At 30.0% G+C, this 20,598-nt stretch overlaps 3 protein-coding genes across 3 annotated transcripts; all 3 read left to right on the forward strand.

The window, feature by feature from the left end:
- The first annotated feature begins 1,135 nt into the window (after positions 1-1,135).
- On the forward strand, positions 1,136-3,141 carry LOC139424790 (uncharacterized). The gene has a single exon (XM_071186790.1). It carries the CDS (start codon positions 1,403-1,405, stop codon positions 2,612-2,614), a length of 1,212 nt encoding a protein of 403 aa, XP_071042891.1. The 5' UTR covers positions 1,136-1,402; the 3' UTR covers positions 2,615-3,141.
- A 4,676-nt stretch (positions 3,142-7,817) lies between these two features.
- On the forward strand, positions 7,818-8,318 carry LOC107438907 (speckle-type POZ protein). The gene has a single exon (XM_043053352.1). It carries the CDS (start codon positions 7,818-7,820, stop codon positions 8,316-8,318), a length of 501 nt encoding a protein of 166 aa, XP_042909286.1.
- A 2,527-nt stretch (positions 8,319-10,845) lies between these two features.
- On the forward strand, positions 10,846-12,940 carry LOC139426785 (protein maternal effect lethal 26-like). The gene has a single exon (XM_071186760.1). The coding sequence runs from the start codon at positions 10,988-10,990 to the stop codon at positions 12,212-12,214; it is 1,227 nt and encodes a 408-aa protein (XP_071042861.1). The 5' UTR covers positions 10,846-10,987; the 3' UTR covers positions 12,215-12,940.
- The last annotated feature ends 7,658 nt before the right edge of the window (positions 12,941-20,598 follow it).

The following is a 20,598-nucleotide window of genomic DNA, read 5'->3' on the forward strand; positions in this document are numbered from 1 at the left end:
CCGTTTACTGTATTTCTGGCAAATACTGTGAGTGCAGTGATTTGATGAAAACAAAAGGACATCAGCCTATCTTATTTTTGAAGTTAAATTTTGATATTTTTTTAAAGAGGGGGATTAACTTTTTGACATATTATAGTAAACAGAAGTATGTCTAAGTATAATTACCTTAATGGGATAAAGGCCCCTGCACAATCCAGTTTGCAACTCATACTAGAACTATGAATTTGTGTTACTATTATTCGCTATTAATGACAACAAATGTCTCATTATTACTTGAAAAACGTTAATAATAAATCTAATTTGTGTAACCATTATTGAAAACAAATGTCTTCTTCTTTCTTGATATACGTTTATTCCGGACCAATTTGTGCCACCATTTTTCGGTAATATTAAATGAGAATGTTTTGTTCTTCCTTGATAAACACAAATAATGGAAAAATTTGCCTTAACATTATTCGCATGTTTGTAAAGTGTAATTTCTTAAACACTTAGGAAAATAACAGATAGAAAATACAGGTTAATAACTAGTATGTACTCTTGAATATTTTTATTATGACTAATAATGTTCATTAATAATTTACCGAGCAATTTTTCAGTTCTAAAATAAAGTCTGTCACCTTTGTTACGATTGTGATAAAATGAAAGTAATTATTACAAACAAGTAGAACAAAACACAATGTCCGTTATATTTAAACATATTGAATAACTATTACAGATTTTTTTAATAGTAGTTATTCAAGAGTTAAGTACAATACAAATTTAAAATAATGAATTTTTAAGTAGTAGGAAGTTTTATTGCATTACAATTAATTCCCCTCTTTATTCTTTTAAGTAAAAATATTTTATAGCTTTTATTCTGTTCTTGAATACTGTGCAAACATTTAAAAAATAGTTCAGTTAAATATCCTATATTTATCACATTTTTGTATCATATGGTTGATTAAATGTTGATTGAACAACTTGTTGATTGAATATCAACATGCATTTCAACATCTAGTAAAAAACAGTAAAAATTTTTTTGTTAATATGAAAACCTTTTAGTCTTAGCAAGACGTAAGTTAAATGCCGCCGTTAGAGACGAAATAGCGATATATATCATGAAATACAATTTCATTAAATTCCTCATTCTGTATTTTTAAACCGAAAGACAAACATATCATATCTTTCTGATCTTCAAACAAAGTGCATATATATTATAACTTATTAAAACCGTATCAAAATTTATCTCTTGTGTCAGAATAGATTGTGTTATCACTTATAATTAAACGACATTCTCTTTTGAATCGACGCTAAGCGGTGGTTGAGAGGTATATGATTCCTGTGAAGATTAAAGGAAACGTAGACTGAGAGCTTAGAAGCCTAAAATCGAATCATTTTACCTGAAGTATTTAAATGTCTTAAGATGGAATTAAATCATGGTACAGCGAAGTCCTATTTCAGCACATCACACAATGGCGCGTTTTCATTTCAGTGGAAAATCAAGAATTTTTATCGTTTACAACGAGATTTTCCTATTTCGAGTCCGGAATTTTATTATAAAGGCAGTAACAACCTTTGGTTCTTGAAACTTAAAGTTTCGTATTATCATCCCAATGATTTTCTCATATTAGATCTACATAAAATTTCTACTGATGAAATTGGTTTAAATTTTACAATAACTGTATCTCAAAACCAGGGAACAACATTTTATGCAAATAGTGGTTCTGAATTTTATTTTTCGAAATTGAAACCTGTAAAATTGCTACCAAGCATAAGACTACCGAGATCGTTGTTGTATGATTTCATTAACATCTCTTGTACTATTCAAGTAAGTGATCTAGATGTTGAAAGTCATGCAAAGACAGTGACAAGCATATATCCCAGCCTCAAAAGTTCAGAATCCCAAAGCGATAGACAAAGCTCTTCAAATCATATCCATAATAATTCTGAAAAAGCAGACCGGACGGAACAAAAGGCCAACTCACATTTGAAGGAAAAGAAAGTTGATGAATCCGTAGTGAAAATTGCAGAGCGAACTCAATCCTCCCAAATGGAAAATACTCCAGATGATAGTCCGGATCTTGAAACATTGAAGCAACTTTCGATCGATTTAAAAAGGATGCTTACCCAAACCATGAATGCTGATGTAACAATTCGAGTGGAAGATATCACCATCAAAGCGCATAAAAATATATTATGTGCAAGATCACAAGTGTTTTGCAGCATGTTCGAACATTCCACTATAGAAGCGGCAAACAATGAGATTGAAGTGACGGATATCCGACCTTCTGTTATGGAAAAAGTCATCAAATACTTATACTCTGGTGAAAAAGGTCGCCTTCAATACGAGGAAGCATGTGATCTTTACTACGCAGCTGACAAATATGAGATTTTAGGTCTCAGAGAAGCTTGTATGAAAGATCTCGTATGCCTACTTGATGTGAGCAACGCCTGTTCAATACTCAGTCTAGCATATCGTCACAGTGATGATGCTTTCAAAGAGCAAGTAATGAACTATATTTCTAAGAATTTTATTTCTATTGTCAATACAGAGTCGTGGATTGAATTAACAGATAAAGACACAAGACTAGCTGCTCTTTTGATGCGTTATTGTGCTGGAGCTTTGACTAAGTAGGTCTGTTTTCGGTTTTATTTTCTTCAGATATTGTTATTTGATTTCAGAGCTTACTTTTAGAAAACTTCAGACATGTATATCATTATTATTAAGATAACTACATTTTATCAAAGTGTAACTGTGTGAAGTAAAAGATATGAGAATGTTAGATATTGCTATATTATTTTTGGGAATACTATTTATTTTATACTTAAATTAGAAAGGCTTAGCACAATTTGGTGATAAATTATAATTTTTCAGGAAATGTCAATTTTACATCAAACATTTTCGTATTTCAAATTACTATCCCTAGATAGGTACATTAGAATTTTTGAAAGTTTTGCTAGTTAAAATAAATAATAAATGCCCAAAATTTTCTTAGTGCTTCTTTAGAAGTTGTGAGGTTTTTCTTCCAAAATTCTCCATTTAACAATTTAAAAATGTGGCTCCTATGCTCGTTATAAAAGAAACAACTGCTACTTCAAATGTAAAATATAAACTTCTATCATGTTTTATCAGAGCTGTGTAATAAATATATAATAAGTTTTTAATTTACTTTATCTGTTTATTTTAAATATTGTCATTCAGGGAGTTTTAATACTCTGAGGCAAGGTATTTTTTTTCTTCTTGTTTTGTCTTTTGTGTCTCTGTCTTTGTGTTCAGATAAATACTTAACTATTTTCCAGATGTTTCGTTTGAATGTAAATAAAGGTCCTGACAATTAAAACAATTTCTGATTACAATACTTATTTCCATTTTTGTATCATAACTACTAAGTATCTTATTGTGTTCTTCGTTGCCGAAACTTTTGGTTTTGTATGGATATTCACTTTTCATATTTAAATTGAAGCAAAATCTATTATTTTGTATTAACACTTAAACGGAGATGGAACACCGGTGTTCCATATATATAACACTTTTTCTACCCCTCTAATTATTAGAAAAAAATATTTTTGCTATTTTTAAATTGTATGATCCATTCCAATAGTTACTCAAAAAATCTGTGTGGAATTTGATTTATATTAAAACATAAAATCCCAAAATAGTAATTGTAAAAAAATATTTTTTAATTCATATTCAAAACATTTATCAATAGTTTATTTTATAAATTAAAGAAGTTTCTATAATGAATAGCTATTTCTCTTAAATATAAATGCAAATTTTAAAAATTGTTTGAAAGTGAGTCATGTTTGTAAGATTTTAGTCAATAAACGCAGGGAAAGACAACAGTGTTTTATTCTGTATTTCATAAGCAATTGTATTTAAAATGCTAAATATATTTCAATTATTTTGATCTAAATTAATTCAAAATAATGAAAAAAGTATGAAAAATATTTTTAATAAATATTTAAAGTTAAATGATTTAAAAAAATAACTTATTATATGCATAGCTAACGAATAATTTTGGTAATATAATTTGATTCTTTAACTGTGGCAGAAAATGGTATTTATCTTCAGACAGGTGGTAGTCGTTTTCCCCCAAAGGATTTTTTTGTTTTAAAACACACGGACAAAACAAAAATCTGAATTCGTAATTTTTATTTTGGCGCAAATTCAACAGATAAAAAGAACATGCAATTTTGTCTCAAATTATCGCGGGTTGTCTGGTTTAAAAAGCAATAATTTCTTATAAAAAAACAATCATCATTAAATAGACAGGCAATACTGCAAGATCATTCAAAATTTAAAGGCTTTGTAACTTGATATAATAACAATAAGAAAGAAAAAAAAAACGCTGCTTCGAAAGTGATAAAGAGTATTAAGCAGAAAAGGTGCAAGGGAAGGAACTTTATTATTTAGGTAAGTTAAGTATTGTTTTCTTTGTAAATTTTTATGCTGAATTAAATGACACCAAAAAAATTTATGTGATTATGAATAACAGCTTGAAAGTAACAGGGAACGGAGTAAGGAATCATAAAAAGAACCATTTTTGATTTATACTACATACTTATGTTTAGTTTCAGTAATACTTTCCTGTATAATTTTTGCGCGTAATGAAATAAAATAAAAACTAAGTTGAATAGTTCAAAATATTTAAAGTTTTTATGTATAAAAAGAACAATTCTGTGCTTATTCGTAATTTGGTATACTATAGCCTACGTCACAGATCGTGTTATTCCTACTAAATTTAACTAGTAAACAGCATTTTCTGCGAACCTGATTTCTAGCAACAGGTAAAAGCATCAAACGAAGTGTCTTGTTATAAGTCGCTACTCGCCAGGTTGGAATTGTATTAGTCTAGTTCCTTTGGAAATAATTTATATTGTTGTTTTACCGAAGTTTATGAATTTAGTAAACATATTTAAAACTCAGTTTATTAATTAAACTAAAAGGTAAATTTTATTCCTAGTAAGTGGAAGTAGTTGTGCTTTTTTTCATATTATACCCAATTGAGTGTTTGGCGTTGATGTACGATTGTGATTTTTAAAATAAGATTAACCATGACATATCAGGATTACAAATTTGCTTAATTAAATTTATTAAACCCAGAACCACAATTAATTTACTACCACTTGAAAATATTTATTCGTTGTCCGAAGCAAGTTGGCATCTCTGTGTATATAAATAAAACTATTTTAGTGTGTTCTATATTGCATTAATTTCTTCAAACTATTTCAGTAACGATAATAATATAAAAAAATTAAAAGCATTAAAAATTTACTCGAATTATGTGTTTCTTATAATCTTGGCTTCGACGGTCACCGGTGCCCCCGTGGCGCTGCGAAAGAACTCAGCGTCGGTCACCGGTGACCCCCATGGCATTCAACGTGTTAAAGTCCGGTCGAGGGGGAAAAGTTCTCATAGCGGTACCCAACTGATGTTCCGCGGAACCCAAGGGTGGCGTGGTGGGTTCAATTTAGTTCCACGAATTAGTTCTTTTCTTAACCAGTGATGAGCTTTCAGTTCAAAATGTAACTTCTTAAACAATTAGGAAAATAACACATAGAAAATAGAGGTTAATAACTAGTTTATACTCCATATATATTGAATTTTTTCATTAAGGCAATTAATGTCATTAGTAATATTTTTTTCTTTTTAAATTGTTTTTCTAATTCACTGTGCAATTTTTTAGTTCCGAAATAACGTCAGATACCTTTGTTGCGTTTATGATAAAGTGAAAATAATTATTACAAAGAAGTAGAACAATACACAAAGTATGCTATATTTGCACACATTGAATAACTACTCCAAATTTTTTAGTTGACAGTATTTATTTAAATGTTAAACACAATACCATGAAAAACGTAATTATTAAAAAAATTTATAATATAGAAATAAAATAACTATATCTGCAAATAGTAAAAAAATTTAAAATAATGAGTTATCAAGTAGTATGAAATTTTATCATATTACTATTAATTCTCCTTTTGATTCTTTTAAGTGAAAATATTTTATAGCTTTTAGCCTGTTCTTGAATAGTGTGCAAATATTTAAAAAATAGTTGAGTAGATACCACCCTTAGGAAAATTTGCCATAGGTTTGCCATAAAAAATGCCATAGGATATTCCTATGGGGTTTTGCCTATGGCAAAATTTTGCCATACATGTATGGCAAAATTTTGTCATACATATATGGCAAAAGTTTGCCATAGGCAAAACCCCATAGGAATATCCTATGGCATTTTTTTATGTGGCAAATTTTTGCCATAAAACTAAGATGTGCTACAGCTTATGACGAAATATTTTTCCATAGGCTATGGTACACCTTTGCCATACAGCTATGGCAACATTTCTCGTTGATATTTTACCAAACATCAAAAAATAGTTACTTACAAGAATCTTTCGCAATGGATACTAAAAATGCAAAACTTAATAATTGTAGAATAAATATATATCCAGAAAGCTTTTTTTAAAAATTTCTTTGATAAACTTTCCCTGTTTCACTTGAAGAATCCTTTCTGAATGCTGTTCCTATTCAAATAAATTTTAACCGGTTAGTACTAACCGTTAAAAAATGGGTCCGGTGGTCAGAGTGAGTGGGGAAAATATTGGTTAATGTTTATTAGGAACAAAATTAATTGAGTACAGGCAACCAATATTTGTTAAAACTGTAAAAAACAAGAAAATAGAAAGTGGGTCTGGAGGTCGGAGCGAGTATAAAAAACGTTAATTTGATTGATTGGCATCATAATTAGTTAGATAAGCGTTAGATATTAGAGGAACCTAAAAGAAAGCGAATTTAAATAATGGTCGGAGCGAGTATGAAAATTTTTTAAATTTTGATATGTGATACTAAACTTAAAATTAAACAGACTACTAAAACAATAAAATACTATGAAAACTCAAAAGATAAAGAGTGGGGCTGGTGGTTGAAATGAAATTAGCTTAAAATTGACCAAACGGGACAAAAGCCGAATATGTAACGGTGCAACCAGTGGTGGCATGTGAACAAAATTTTATCTATAAAAAAGATGGTATTAGACTATGAAAAGCTGAGAATAGAAAGCAGGCTAAATTAGTTGATCCCCTACTAGTTAGGGATATAAAACTCAGAAAATTTATGTTGAGTTGTGTTAAGCACAGTTAGAAAAGAGAACGCAATATAGAAACATTGGTAAATACAAAACATGGTAAAATTAATAAATGCTCTTGACACTTGGTCAGGGATAGTAAATAAAAATTAATTGGGTATAGGGAATCGCTATGACGAAAAAGCTGTAAACTTAAGGAAAGGATAAATTGTTTGAAGCATTTTTGGTTACAGCAGCTGATGATATGGCCAGGGACTGTCCAGTTGATGATATTGAAGCAAGATAATTGTCAACCAGTAATCCAGCAAATCTAGTTAAGTGATGACCCTAAGTTATGTATAAATTTTTGCCATATGTATNAAATTTGACAAGAATTAGTAAGAAAATTTACAATTTTCATCGAATTTTAATGACCCAAGTATTCTTATCCCCCCCCCTCAAAAGAAATAATTTAAAAAAATTAAATAAAAACTAAATTTTAAAAAAATTATTAGCGCATTTTAAAAATAAATAATAAATATTATTCTGTATTCAAAACCGTTTTTTTAATTAAAAATCATATATACATAAAAAAATATTATAGTATTAAATCAAAAATTTTCAGTGGCTCTTTAAAAGCGGGAAATTTTGTAAAATTGTAACTTTTGGCTCTTTCATTTCAAAAGGTTGCCGACCCCTGCTCCAGACGAAAGTCCTGATTTTGAAACATTGAAGCAACTTTCGATCGATTTAAAGAGGATGCTAACCCAAGCCATGGATACTGATGTAACGATTCGAGTGGAAGATATCACCATCAAAGCGCATAAAAATATATTATGTGCCAGATCACAAGTGTTTTGCAGCATGTTCGAACATTCCACTATAGAAGCCGCGAAAAATGAGATTGAAGTGACGGATATTCCAGCTTCTGTTATGAAAAAACTCGTCAACTACATATACTCTGGTGAAAAAGGTTGCCTTCAATACGAAGACGCGTGTGTGCTTTACTACGCAGCTGACAAGTATGAGATTTTGTATCTTAGGGAAGATTGTATGAAAGATCTCTTATGCCTACTTGATGTGAGCAACGCCTGTTCAATGCTTAGTCTGGCATACCGCCACAGTGATGATGCTTTCAAAGAACAAATAATGAACTTCATTTTTGAGAATTTTAATTCTATTGTTAATACAGCAGCATGGATTGAATTAACAGATAAAGATACAAAACTAACAGCTCTTTTAATGCGTAATTGTGCTGGAGCTTTGACTAAGTAGGTCTGTTTTTAGTTTAATTTTCTCACGATGTTGTTATTTAATTTGAGAATTTACATTTAGAAAACTTCAAACATGAATATCATTATTATTAAGATTTATTTGACCAAAGTTTAACTGTGTAAAGTAAAAGGCATGTAAATGTTAAATATTGTAATATCATTATATGAGATACTATTTGTTTTATACTTAGATTATAAAGGCTTAAGACAATATGGTGATAAGTTACGTTTTTTCTGAAAATGTCATTTTTACATCAAACGTTTTCGTGTTTCATAGTACTATGTCTAAATAGGTACTTCAAAATTTTCGCAAGTTTTTCTTTATAAAAAATAATAAAACCCAAAATTTTCTTAGAGCTTTTTTAGAAGTTGTGTTGTTTTTCTTTAATAACTCTCCCCTTAACAATTTAGAAATGTAGCTCTTATGCCCTTTATAAAAGAAACAACGGCTATTTCAAGTATAAAGAAATTATATTATTTTTTATTAGTTTGAACTGTGTAATAAATATATAATAATAAGTTTTTAATTTAACTAATTATGAAATCTCATTGATCGTTTATTTTAAATGTTGTCATTCGGGGAGTTTTAATACTCTGAGACAAAGTTTCTTTCTTCTTGTTTTGTCTTTTGTATCTCTGTCTTTGTTTCCAGATAAATACTTAACGATTTTCGGGAATTTATGTTGGAATGCAAATAAAGGTCCTGTCAATAAAAACAATTTTTTATTACACTACGTACTTCCATTGTTAAATCACAAACTTTCGATTTTGTCTGAATATTCTCTTTTTGTATTTAATATGAAACAAAATGTATAATATCATATCAACACTTTGATGGAGGTAGAACACCAGTGTTCCTTACATATAACGCTTTTTCTAACTCTCTGATTATAAGAAAAATATATTTGCTCTTTTTAATTTGTAAGAAACAGTCCAACGTCACTCGAAAACACTGCCCGGAATTTCATTTATATTAAAATATGAAATCCAAAAAAGTAGTTTTTTATTCATATTGAAGAAACTTTATCAATAATTTATTTTATAAATAAAAGAAATTTAAATAATGAAGAGCTGTTTCCTTTAAATATAAATAAGTACAAATTTGAAAAATTGTTTAGAAGATTTTAGACTTAACGCAGGAAAAGAAAAATGTGTTTTATGCTGTATTTCATTACTAAAAATCATTAAAATACTTAGTATAATATTTTTCACTTATTTTGATCTAAATTGATTCAAAATAATCAAAAGAAAGTATGAAAAATATTTTTAATAAATATTCTGAGTCAAAGAGTTTTGAAAAGTAATTTATTATATACATGCTAAAGAATTATTTTTAGTATAGAATTTGATTCTATAAATATGGCAGAATATAATATTTATCTTTAGACGTGTGGTAGTTGTTTTCCCAAAAAAGATTTTTTGCTTCTAAACACATAGACGAAACAAAAATCTAAATTCTTATTTTTCATTTTGGCGCAAATACAACAGATAAAAAGTATATGTTATTTTGCCTCAAATTATCACGGGTAGACCGGATGAAAAAGCAATAATTGTTTATAAAAACAATCGTCATTAAATAGACAAGAAATACTGCAAGATCCTGCAATATTTAAAGGCGTTGTAACCAGATATAATAATAATAAATGAAGGATAAAAAGAACATTGATAACTAAATTATCAAACAGTAAGCAAAGAATAAATCTGTGTATATCGTAAATTGAAAGCATTATTAAAAATGTTTATCTCACGCTCTTATAATATATATATATANACAATGAGATATTAACTTTCCAAAATTTTTTTCGACCTTACGACCTCTGAGAATCAATACATTTCTGAAAGCTCTTATGAATGATACAATTATGTTCAGATTTGAACCCAAATTGTAATAACGAAGCTGCATAGAATATTAGGCTTGTTCACACATCGCCTCGTAGTCATAACATAAGCGGAGGGATACACCGGAAATCTTCTAAATTTCTTCCGGTTTAAGGACGCTTGTTATTGTTTACATTAGACCACCCATCCATAGATAAAATTTCTTTCTCGTGCAAATCCATAAAAAGTTTGATATTAAAATTATATTTGATTTTAAAATTATATTATACCATTCTTCCGAATTTAAAAATAAATTAATATCCATAACTTTCAAAATTAAAAATAATTAAATAAATAACAACAATTTTGCAAAAACATTAAAGAACATAAGAATATTATTCAATAAAATTTTAGGTTACTTTGAATTTTCGATTTCCTAGAAATGTACTTTTAAATCGTTACTTTTTTTGTTTAGTACTTGTACTTTTTACTCGTTACTTTTTAAAATAAGAACTTTTTACCCGAAACTTTTTTTAAAAATACTTGTACTTTTATTCGTTACTTTTTAAAAGTAACGTTGCCATATATGGCAGAGGCAGATACACGTATCTTATCTTTCCTATTTTCAAACAAAATACATATACTATAATTTATTAAAACGATACCAAAATTTATCTCTTGTGAAAGAATAGAAAGTGTTATCAGTTATTATAAAACGACATTCTCTTTTAAATCGACGCTAAGCGGTAGTTGAGAGATGGATGATTCCTGTGAAAATAAAAAGAAACATGAATTGAAAGCTTAGAAACAGAGAATCGAATTATTATAACTGAAGTATTTAAATTTCTTAAGATGGAATTAAATCATGGTACAGCGAAGTCCTATTTTAGCGCATCGCAGAACGGCGAATTGTCATTTCAGTGGAAAATAGAGAAATTTTATAGCTTACCAGATTTTCCTATTTCAAGTCCGGAATTTTATTATAAAGACAATAGTGACTCTTGGTTCTTGGTACTTGCTGCTACGACCGTTGATCACAATTATTGTCTCCAATTAGATCTATACAGCAATTCTAATGATGAAAGTGATTTCATATTTGCAATAGCTGTATCCACTGTATCCATGAGAAGGCCATTTTATGAACATAGAGGTTCTGTTTTTTCTTTTTCAAAATTGAGACCTGCGAATTTGATACCGAACATAAAACTACCACCAATCACCTTCTTGCCTGATACAATTGACATCAATTGTTCTGTTAGAGAAAGTGGACTGGAAGTTGAGAGTCATATAAAAACAGTGACAAGCATGTATCGTAACCTCAAAAGTTCAGAATCCGAAAGCTATCAACAAAGCTCTTCAAATCAGATCCATAATAATTCAGGAAAAGCAGACCGGAAGGAACAAGGGGCCCACTCGCACTTGAAGCAAAAGAAAATGGATGAATCCACATTGAAAATTGCAGATTCAGTGCCCGAACGAACCCAGTCCTCCGGAACGGAAAATACTCCAGACGATAGTCCTGATTTTGAAACATTGAAGCAACTTTCGATCGATTTTAAAAGGATGCTTACCCAAGCCATGAATACTGATGTTACGTTTCGAGTGGAAGATACCACCATCAAAGCGCATAAAGCAATATTATGTGCAAGATCACCAGTGTTTTGCCGTATGTTCGAACATTCCACATTAGAAGCCGCAAATAATGAGTTGCAAGTGACGGATATCCGGGTTTCTGTTATGAAAAAACTCATCAACTACTTATACTGTGGTGAAAAAGGTTGTCTTCAATACGAAGAAGCATGTGAGCTTTACAACGCAGCTGACAAGTGTGAGATTTTGTGTCTTAAAGAAGCTTGTATGAAAGATCTCTTATCTTTACTTGATGTGAACAACGCCTGTCCAATGCTTAGTCTGGCATGTCATCACAGTGATGATGCTTTCAAAGAGCGGATAATGGGCTTTATTTTTAAGAATTTTAATTCTATTGTCAATACAGAGTCGTGGGTTGAATTAACAGAGCAAAACGCAAAACCAGCTGCTTTTTTAATTCGTTATTGTGCTGGAGCTTTGACTAAGTAGGTCTGATTTTCGTTTAATTCTCTTCCGATAGTTAATCGATTTACTATAGTTATTTACTATAGATATAGTTATTTGATTAGTTACTTTTAGAAAGAAAACTACATTTTATCAAAGTGTAACTGTGTGTATGTTAAATGTTGTAATATTATTATAATTGATACCATTCGTATTATACTTAAATTAAAAAGGATTAAGACAATATGGTGATGAGTTATAATTTTTCAGAAAATGTCATTTTTACATCAAACATTTTCGTATTTCAAATTAATATCTCTAGCTAGGTACATTTGAATTTTTGCAAGTTTTGCTAGATAAAAAAAATAATAATAAACACCCAAAATTTTCTTAGCGCTTCTTTAGAAGTTGAGGTGTTTTTCTTCCAGAATTCTCCCCTTAGCAATTTAAAAATATGGCTCCTATGCTCTTTATAAAAGAAACGACTGCTACTTCAAATGTAATATAAAATTCAATCATGTTCTAATAGTTTGAACTGTGTAATAAATATATTATAAGTTTTTAATTTACTTAATTATGAAATATCATTGAATGTTTATTTTAAATGTTGCCATTCAGGGAGTTTTAAATAGTCTGATAAAAAGTTTTGTTTTTCTTGTTTTGTCTTTTGTGTCTCTGTCTTTGTTCCCAGAGAAATACTTAACGACTTTCCGGAATTTCAATTGGAATGTAAATAAAGGTCCTGACAATTAAAACACTTTCTGATTACAATACTTACTTTCATTTTTGTATCACAATTACTACTAAGTATCTTAATATGTTCCTTGTTGCCGAAACTTCTGCTTTTGTATGGATATTCACTTTTCATATTTAAATTGAAACAAAATGTATAATTTCGTATTAACACTTTGACGGAGATGGAACACTAGTGTTTCATAAATATAACGCTTTTTCTACCGCTCTAATTATTAGAAAAAAAAACATATTCGTTATTTTTAATTTGTTAGAAACAGTTCAACGTCACTCAAAAAATCTGTCTGGAATTATATTTATACTAAATTATGAAATCCAAAAAAGTAGTCATTCATATTCAAAAAATTTATCAATAATTTATTTTATAAATTAAAGAAATTTCAATGATGAATAGCTGTTTCTCTTAAATATAAATAAATACAATTTTGAAAAATTGTTTGGAAGTGAGTCATGTTTGTAAAATTTTAGCCTAAACGCAAGAAAAAGACACCGGTGTTTTATGCTGTATTTCATAACCAAAAATCGATAATATACTAAGTATAATTTTTTTCAGTTATTTTGATCAAATTAATTAAAAAAAGAATGAAAAATATTTTTAATTGAATATTCTGAGTCTATAGGTTTTTTAAATAATTTAATATATAGATAGCTAAATAATTATTTTTAGTAATATAATTATAATCTGCATAATTATAATATTATAAGTAATATAATCTGTGGCAGAAAATAATATTTATCTTTAGACATGAGGTAGTTTTTTTTTTCAAAATACATAGTTAAAACAAGAATCTGAATTCTTAATTTTTATTTTGGCGCAAATTCGACAGATTATAAATACATGAGATTTTGCCTCAAATTATCACGTTGAAAAGCAATAATTGTTTATAAATACCATCATCATCAAATAGAAATACTGCAAGATCCCACAAAATTTGACGGCGTTTTAACTTGATATAATAACAATAAGAGAAGAAAAAAAACACTACTTGGAAAGTGATAAAGAGCATTGATAACTAAATTATCAAACAATAAGCAGAAAAAATAAACATGTGTATATCGAAAATTTAAAGTATTATTTAAGTTTATCTTACGGTTGGTATTTTCTGCGTCTTTATATGCTGCCAGTAAGTATTGTCTTCTGCGAGCATAAATTTTATTCTTTCAGTTCAAAAACATTATTGTGCTTTTTAAAAATATTAATTTCGTAAATACTTTTTAAAGCAGGGAAATATTTGAAGAGTTATTTCAAAAATGCTTTGTTTGATTTAAAAAAAAAAAAAAACATTACAGTTATTTATTGATATGGATGGCCATAGATGGCGCCACTAAAAAACAAGAACAATCGCACCCCCTCTTCCTAAACAGGCACACGACAAAAAAAAAATTGATGTGGATGATTTTCATCTAAGTTCAAAAAATATTAGCAAATTAGCGAAATTTTAAAGATTAAAATTATAGACCCGTTTTTGTGCCATTAAAAAAGGTCAAAACGGTAGTAATTAGGAGAAAATTGGAAATAGCTTTAAAATTTTAGTTTAGGCTCAATACAAGAATCTAAAGTTCGCACCTTCCTCCGAGGTGAGCATTAACCGCCATCTTGAATTTACTAGGGAGCAGAAAAAGGTGGAAAGGGAGGAGGAACTTATTTAGGTAAGGGGAGAAGTATTGTTTTCTATGTAAAATTTCACGCTGCATTGAATGAATCTAGAAAACTTATGCTAGTATGACTAACAGTTTAAACCTATTGTTATGATTGGGTTCAAAATAACAAGGCTACGGAGTTGAACATCAGTAGTCTTAAGCACGAAAATTGGGTCAATAATTCAACGACGGTAATAAAATATAAAATGAATGATAATAATGTGCGTAAATGGTGTAAGTTTTTTAATACAGGGAGAACAAATGTTCATACGAAGAACAATCTGAATTAACCTATTCTTATGAATGAGAAATACTGATCACCCACCATACAGCCCTGATTTAGCACCATCAGACTTACAAGGGAAACTAGGGAAGTGTGACTCACCAATTTTGAAATAAACTAGTGGGATATATGCCTTATGCGGAATAATTTTAGGGAGCAACATTCGTTTCGGCCCATACAAGGTCCTGTGAGAGATAAAAAATAATTCAATATATAGAAAAATCGGTATTTTATTACCTCAATGCAGACTATTAGTCATTGCAATTGTCTCATACTCCAGTTAATTGGTTAATTAATAAATTGGTTAATTAATAAATTGGTTAATTAATTAATTATTAATTAACTATTAATTATTTATTTATTACTTATTTATTAATCATTAATTAATTATTTATTAATTAATAATTAATTGATTGATTTGCAATTACATACTCCAATTAATTTGGAAAATTTAAAAAAAAATCAAAAGAATTTGATGTCAATTTTTTTTTTTTAGATTAACCTAACAGGTTTTTCTGAAAAACTACAGATATATAAAATTTTCGAAATCAATTTTGACATTATATGCAAGTTATAGTACGTGAAAGTACCACAAAATTAATTGAATTATGAGACAATCACAATAACTAATAGTCTGCACTGAAGTAATAAAATACCGAATTTTCTATATACTGAATTATTTTTTATCTCTCACAGGACCTTCTATGGGCCGAAACGAATGTTGCCCTCTAAAATTATTCCTCATAAGGCATGCATCCCACTAGTTTATTTCAAAATTGGCGAGTCACACTTCCCTAGTTTCCCTTGTTAGACACTGATTTATCACCACCTTCTGTATTAGCTATTAATAATGACTTAAGCACTAATACTTATTAGTTTAGAGTTTATAATTTTTAATTTGGTTTCTGTAATTTGTATAGTATTTTCTCTACCTAGACTTTGGCAAAACCTTTGGTGTACAGAGAGAGCAACTTAGACATTTGTCGTGCTCTCTCGATAGAAAAGGTTTTGTATTCATGACTTCCGGGGCTGGTACCCCCCTGACGACGACGTCAGCTTCGGTTCTCATATTTTTCATTTATTTTCCTTCATATTTCATTGTTTTTCTTTATTTATTCTTTTAGAATTAAGAGATCATAATAAATCACAGAATAAAGATATTTAAAAAATGAAAATATCGGAAATATCAAGAATTAATTTATGAATAATCTGTTAAAAATTTATATGAATAGTAAGATTAATTAAAAGGGATCAAAATCAATGTTTACATTTCAATCAATGTTTGCATGCAATCGTTAGAACTGTAGCGAAAAGCTATGTTAGAAACACGTCACATTTTAAAATACTCTAACCATAAATCGATGGAAAAGCAGATTTTAAGTACTCATTACCGGAAAAATAGCCTCTCCAGAGACCAGAAAAGACTCATCTGGGAAACCTTGAAGAATTATATAGTTAGTTTAATACGAGTTATGTAGAAAGTAAAAATATTTAGTCGCTTTATTTAAAGAAAATTTTGGATGCTGCTACGGAGTTGTTGTTTGCTATGGGGTTGTTGGACTAGTCCAGTGGTCGGCAAAGTGCGGCTCCAGAGCCGCATGTGGCCCTTTGGCTCCTTAAGTGCGGCTCTGGCACAAATATCCACGGAAGGGACAATAATATTTTCATTTAAAAAAAAAACTTGGTAAGAAAAAAATTACATCTTATTTTGATAAATTAAAATTCTTCTATAAATCGAGAACATGTATAATTTTTTGTTTAAGTTAAAAAATCGATAGGTAATTAAAATTTTATATTGTTGTAAAAGTAAGTAACGGACATCGAGTTTAATTGTATTAGTTTTTGTAAACGTAAACACAAATCATGTACAAACTACTGGCTGAAATTTTTCGTATGTTTTCGGTGTACTCCGGTGTGATACGAAGGTACCACAAGCATGCGCGCTCATACTTTTTCTAAAGTTAAAGTAGTGGGGGTACAAATTTGCATCACAGACAAGCAGTTGCAGTGTGAACAGTTTTGTCTTATCTACCGTGTCTGCCGTTGTCCTGTCTTATTAAAAAGTTTTTGATTTTGAAAGGGAAACATTGTTTCCCTTTCCAAGCCTGCTGAAGCATCGCCAAGAAAATAATTCCTCTATTGATAATATATAATAACTATATAGATATAAACACCATTTTAAAACAATAATTTTAAATATGAGGGAAGCATTTTTCAGCAGGTTTCAGGAATTTAAAAACAGCAGAGTAACTTTAGCATTTGTCAAAAATCCTGCGATAACCGAGTTGAAATTTTCTCCTTTTGAAATTGACATTGGTAGCTTTGAAANATTCCTCTATTGATAAACACCATTTTAAAACAATAATTTTAAATATGAGGGAAGCATTTCTCAGCAGGTTTCAGAAATTTAAAAACAGCAGAGTAACTTTAGCATTTGTCAAAAATCCTCTTAATGCTGCGATAACCGAGTTGAAATTTTCTCCTTTTGAAATTGACATCGGTAGCTCTGAAATACAATTGCTGGATTTAAAAAGCAAGGAGATATGGCGCTCTAAATTCGAACGTCTTTGTGTTGAATTGGAAAAATTTGATCTTAGTTCACAACACAAGTGGTCTGCTTTGAATAACCTGGAGGAGGAAGACATGATCATTTTCAACGCTTGGAATAGTATTCCTGACTCTTACGATCAGGTGAAAAAGCTCGCGTTTACTGTTCTTTCCCTTTTTGATTCTACATAGGTATATATGCGAACAATCTTTTTCAAGCATGAACATTATCAAGAGTAAACTGAGAAGTCGTCTTGTTGATGAGAACTTGGAATCATGACTAAAATAAAAACAACAACATGCAAACCTGACTTACTCAAACTTTCCAAGGAGATGCAACCTCATTGTTCGCATTAATAAATGTTTATTAAGTATGAAATTTAGTTTTATTTAGTGTACTACTTATTTAGTGTAATGAAAGTTTACTAAACAAGCCAATTTGGCTCACAATTTTTTTTAAAATTTTTGTAATGCTCATATTTGGCTCTTTGTCTAATAAGTTTGCCGACCACTGGACTAGTCCATTTATAGGGACAATGGATTCAGCATAAACAGCGAATTTGAAACTATACATCACTTGTCTAGATAGTAATGTTTAGTTTTTCTTTGGGCTATTGTGGGGCCGTAATGTGAAGTACGACGTTCTGTTACATTTTTGAGTTGCGGAATGTGATTCTGAAACTTTAAACATATTACTGCTCATCAAAGATTTATTATACAAGACAAACCACTTATGCCAAAATAGTTTCAAAAAGTAACAACACTCCGGTCGTGGCGCAAGTCTGAGTTTTCCTGCTCTCGAAATGGTAATCTAAGACTCATACTTCTTAATTTCTTCATTTGAAGTAATTTTAGAGCTGAATATTCGGATGAGCATATTTTATTTTATTTTCATGACCGTTGCTGCACAGCTGAACCAATTTACGGCTACTAATGTTCAACTCCGTAACCTTGTAACTCCGAAGACAAGGGAACTCCTGGATCAAGTAGTGGGAGAAGTTTGCCTACGTGGAAGACTTTTTGATGTAACTTACCCCCATTTGAGTTACACGGTGAAGAAAACCACGAAAACCTCACATGATTAGCCTGGTGGCAGGGAGACTCTAACCCATGATCCGTCTACCACTATTTCGCACTGTCTTTTGAAGCTTATTACTATTAAATACTTATTTTTTATTTATTTAAATTTTTTACTGCAAGTTTATTCCAAGTATCAATACCGCACACCCTGGGTCCCCACGCAGACTAATTCAAGTGGTCACCCACCCGCACACTGACCGCAGCCAGTGATGCTTGACTTCGGTGATTTGCTGGGAACCGTGTCTGCTGGGAACAATCAGTCCACTGCGGGACACTGTGAAGTGAATTTGATATTTGCGTATTCTTCTTCAAACAGCTGTATTTAACGAGAACACGCTGGGCGAGCGGAATCTGCTGTGTTTTTAGTAAATAAATGTTTTCTTTGGATTACAGGAGTCTTATTTCTTGAACCCAGGATAATTTCAGAATTTGTATCTAGATGAAACTATGGTATAAATTAAATGCAGCCCTTAGAGACGAAATTGCAATATACTTCCTGATTTACAATTTTGTTAAATTGTTCATTCTACTGTATCCTTTAAACCGAAAGACAAACATATCTTAGTTTTCTGATTTTCAAACAAAATACATTTATTATAATTTATTAAAACGATACCAAAATTTATCTCTTTTAAAAGAATAGATAGTGTTATCAGTTGTTATTAGACGATATTTTCTTTTGAATCGACGCAAAGCGGTAGTTGAGAGGTGGATGATTCCTATGAAGATAAAAAGAAACGCGGATTGAACGCTTAGAGAGAATCGAATCATTTTAAGTGAAGCATTTAAATTAAGATGGAATTAAATCATGGTGCAGCGAAGTCCTATTTTAGCATTTCGCAGTATGGCGTGTTTTCATTTCAGTGGAAAATCATACATTTTAATAGTTTACAACGAGATATTCCTATTTCAAGTCCGGAATTTTATTATAAAGACAATAGTTACCCTTGGTTATTGAAACTTTATACTACGCACTAATTACCTAATTATTTTCTCATATTAGATCTACACAGCAATTCTAATGATGACATTGGTTTCAAATTTGCAATCACTGTGTCTCAAAACCAGGAAATACATTATGCAAATACACGTACTTTGTTTTCTTTTTCGAAAAGGCGACCCGTGAATTTGCTACCAAACGTAAAACTACCGATATCATTCTTCAATGATGTCCTCAACATCACTTGTACTATTGAAGTATCTGGACTGGAAGATGAGAGTCATACAAAGACAGTGACAAGCATATCTCTAACCTCAACGGTTTAGAATCCCAAAGCAGTGAACAAAGCTCTTCAAATCAGATCCATAATAATTCTGGAGAAGCAGACGGGAAGAAACAGGGGGCCAACTCACTCTTGAGGCAAAAGGAAGTTGATAAATCCACTATGAAAATTTCGAATTCAGTCCCCGAGCGAACTCAGTCCTCCCGAACGAAAAATACTCCAAACGATAGTCTTGATTTTGAAACATTGAAGCAACTTTCCATTGATTTTAAAAGAATGCTTACCCAAGTCATAAATACTGATGTAATGATTCGAGTGGAAGATATCACCATCAAAACGCATAAAACAATATTATGTGCAAGATCACCAGTGTTTTGCCATATGTTCGAACCAGTGTTGCCAGAACTTATGATTAAAAAGTAGCGAATGGGAGCTCCGAAAGTAGCGGAATAGAACATTTTGTAGCCCAAAAAATAAACGAATAAATAAAAAAAATAATATATATATATATATATCTGTAAAAATTTGATCTTTAACACCTAAAAGATAGATAAAAATAAACTTTAAAAAATATTATGAAATTGTTCACATAAAACTGATAACAAAATTCTGGTACTTCTCAAACAGTAGAAGCTTTTATGATCAAAAGTGAAAATTCATACAGTAATGAATATCTGCTGTATAGCAGCCATTCTCATTGAGCTACATTACGACATGAATACTGCAGAATTTTAATTCATAAGCCACATTAAAAAATATNATACTATTAATAAAAATATATTTTTAAATTTTGTAATTAATTATTTAAAATAAAATAATTTTCAGCAATATTTAATTTAGAAAAGAAGGAAAAAATTGCAGAAATTTTTGAAATATTCGTCTTAACACATTAGCTTATTCTT

The sequence above is a fragment of the Parasteatoda tepidariorum genome, chromosome 10 (assembly GCF_043381705.1).
Source record: "Parasteatoda tepidariorum isolate YZ-2023 chromosome 10, CAS_Ptep_4.0, whole genome shotgun sequence".
Classification (NCBI taxonomy): Eukaryota; Metazoa; Arthropoda; class Arachnida; order Araneae; family Theridiidae; genus Parasteatoda; species Parasteatoda tepidariorum.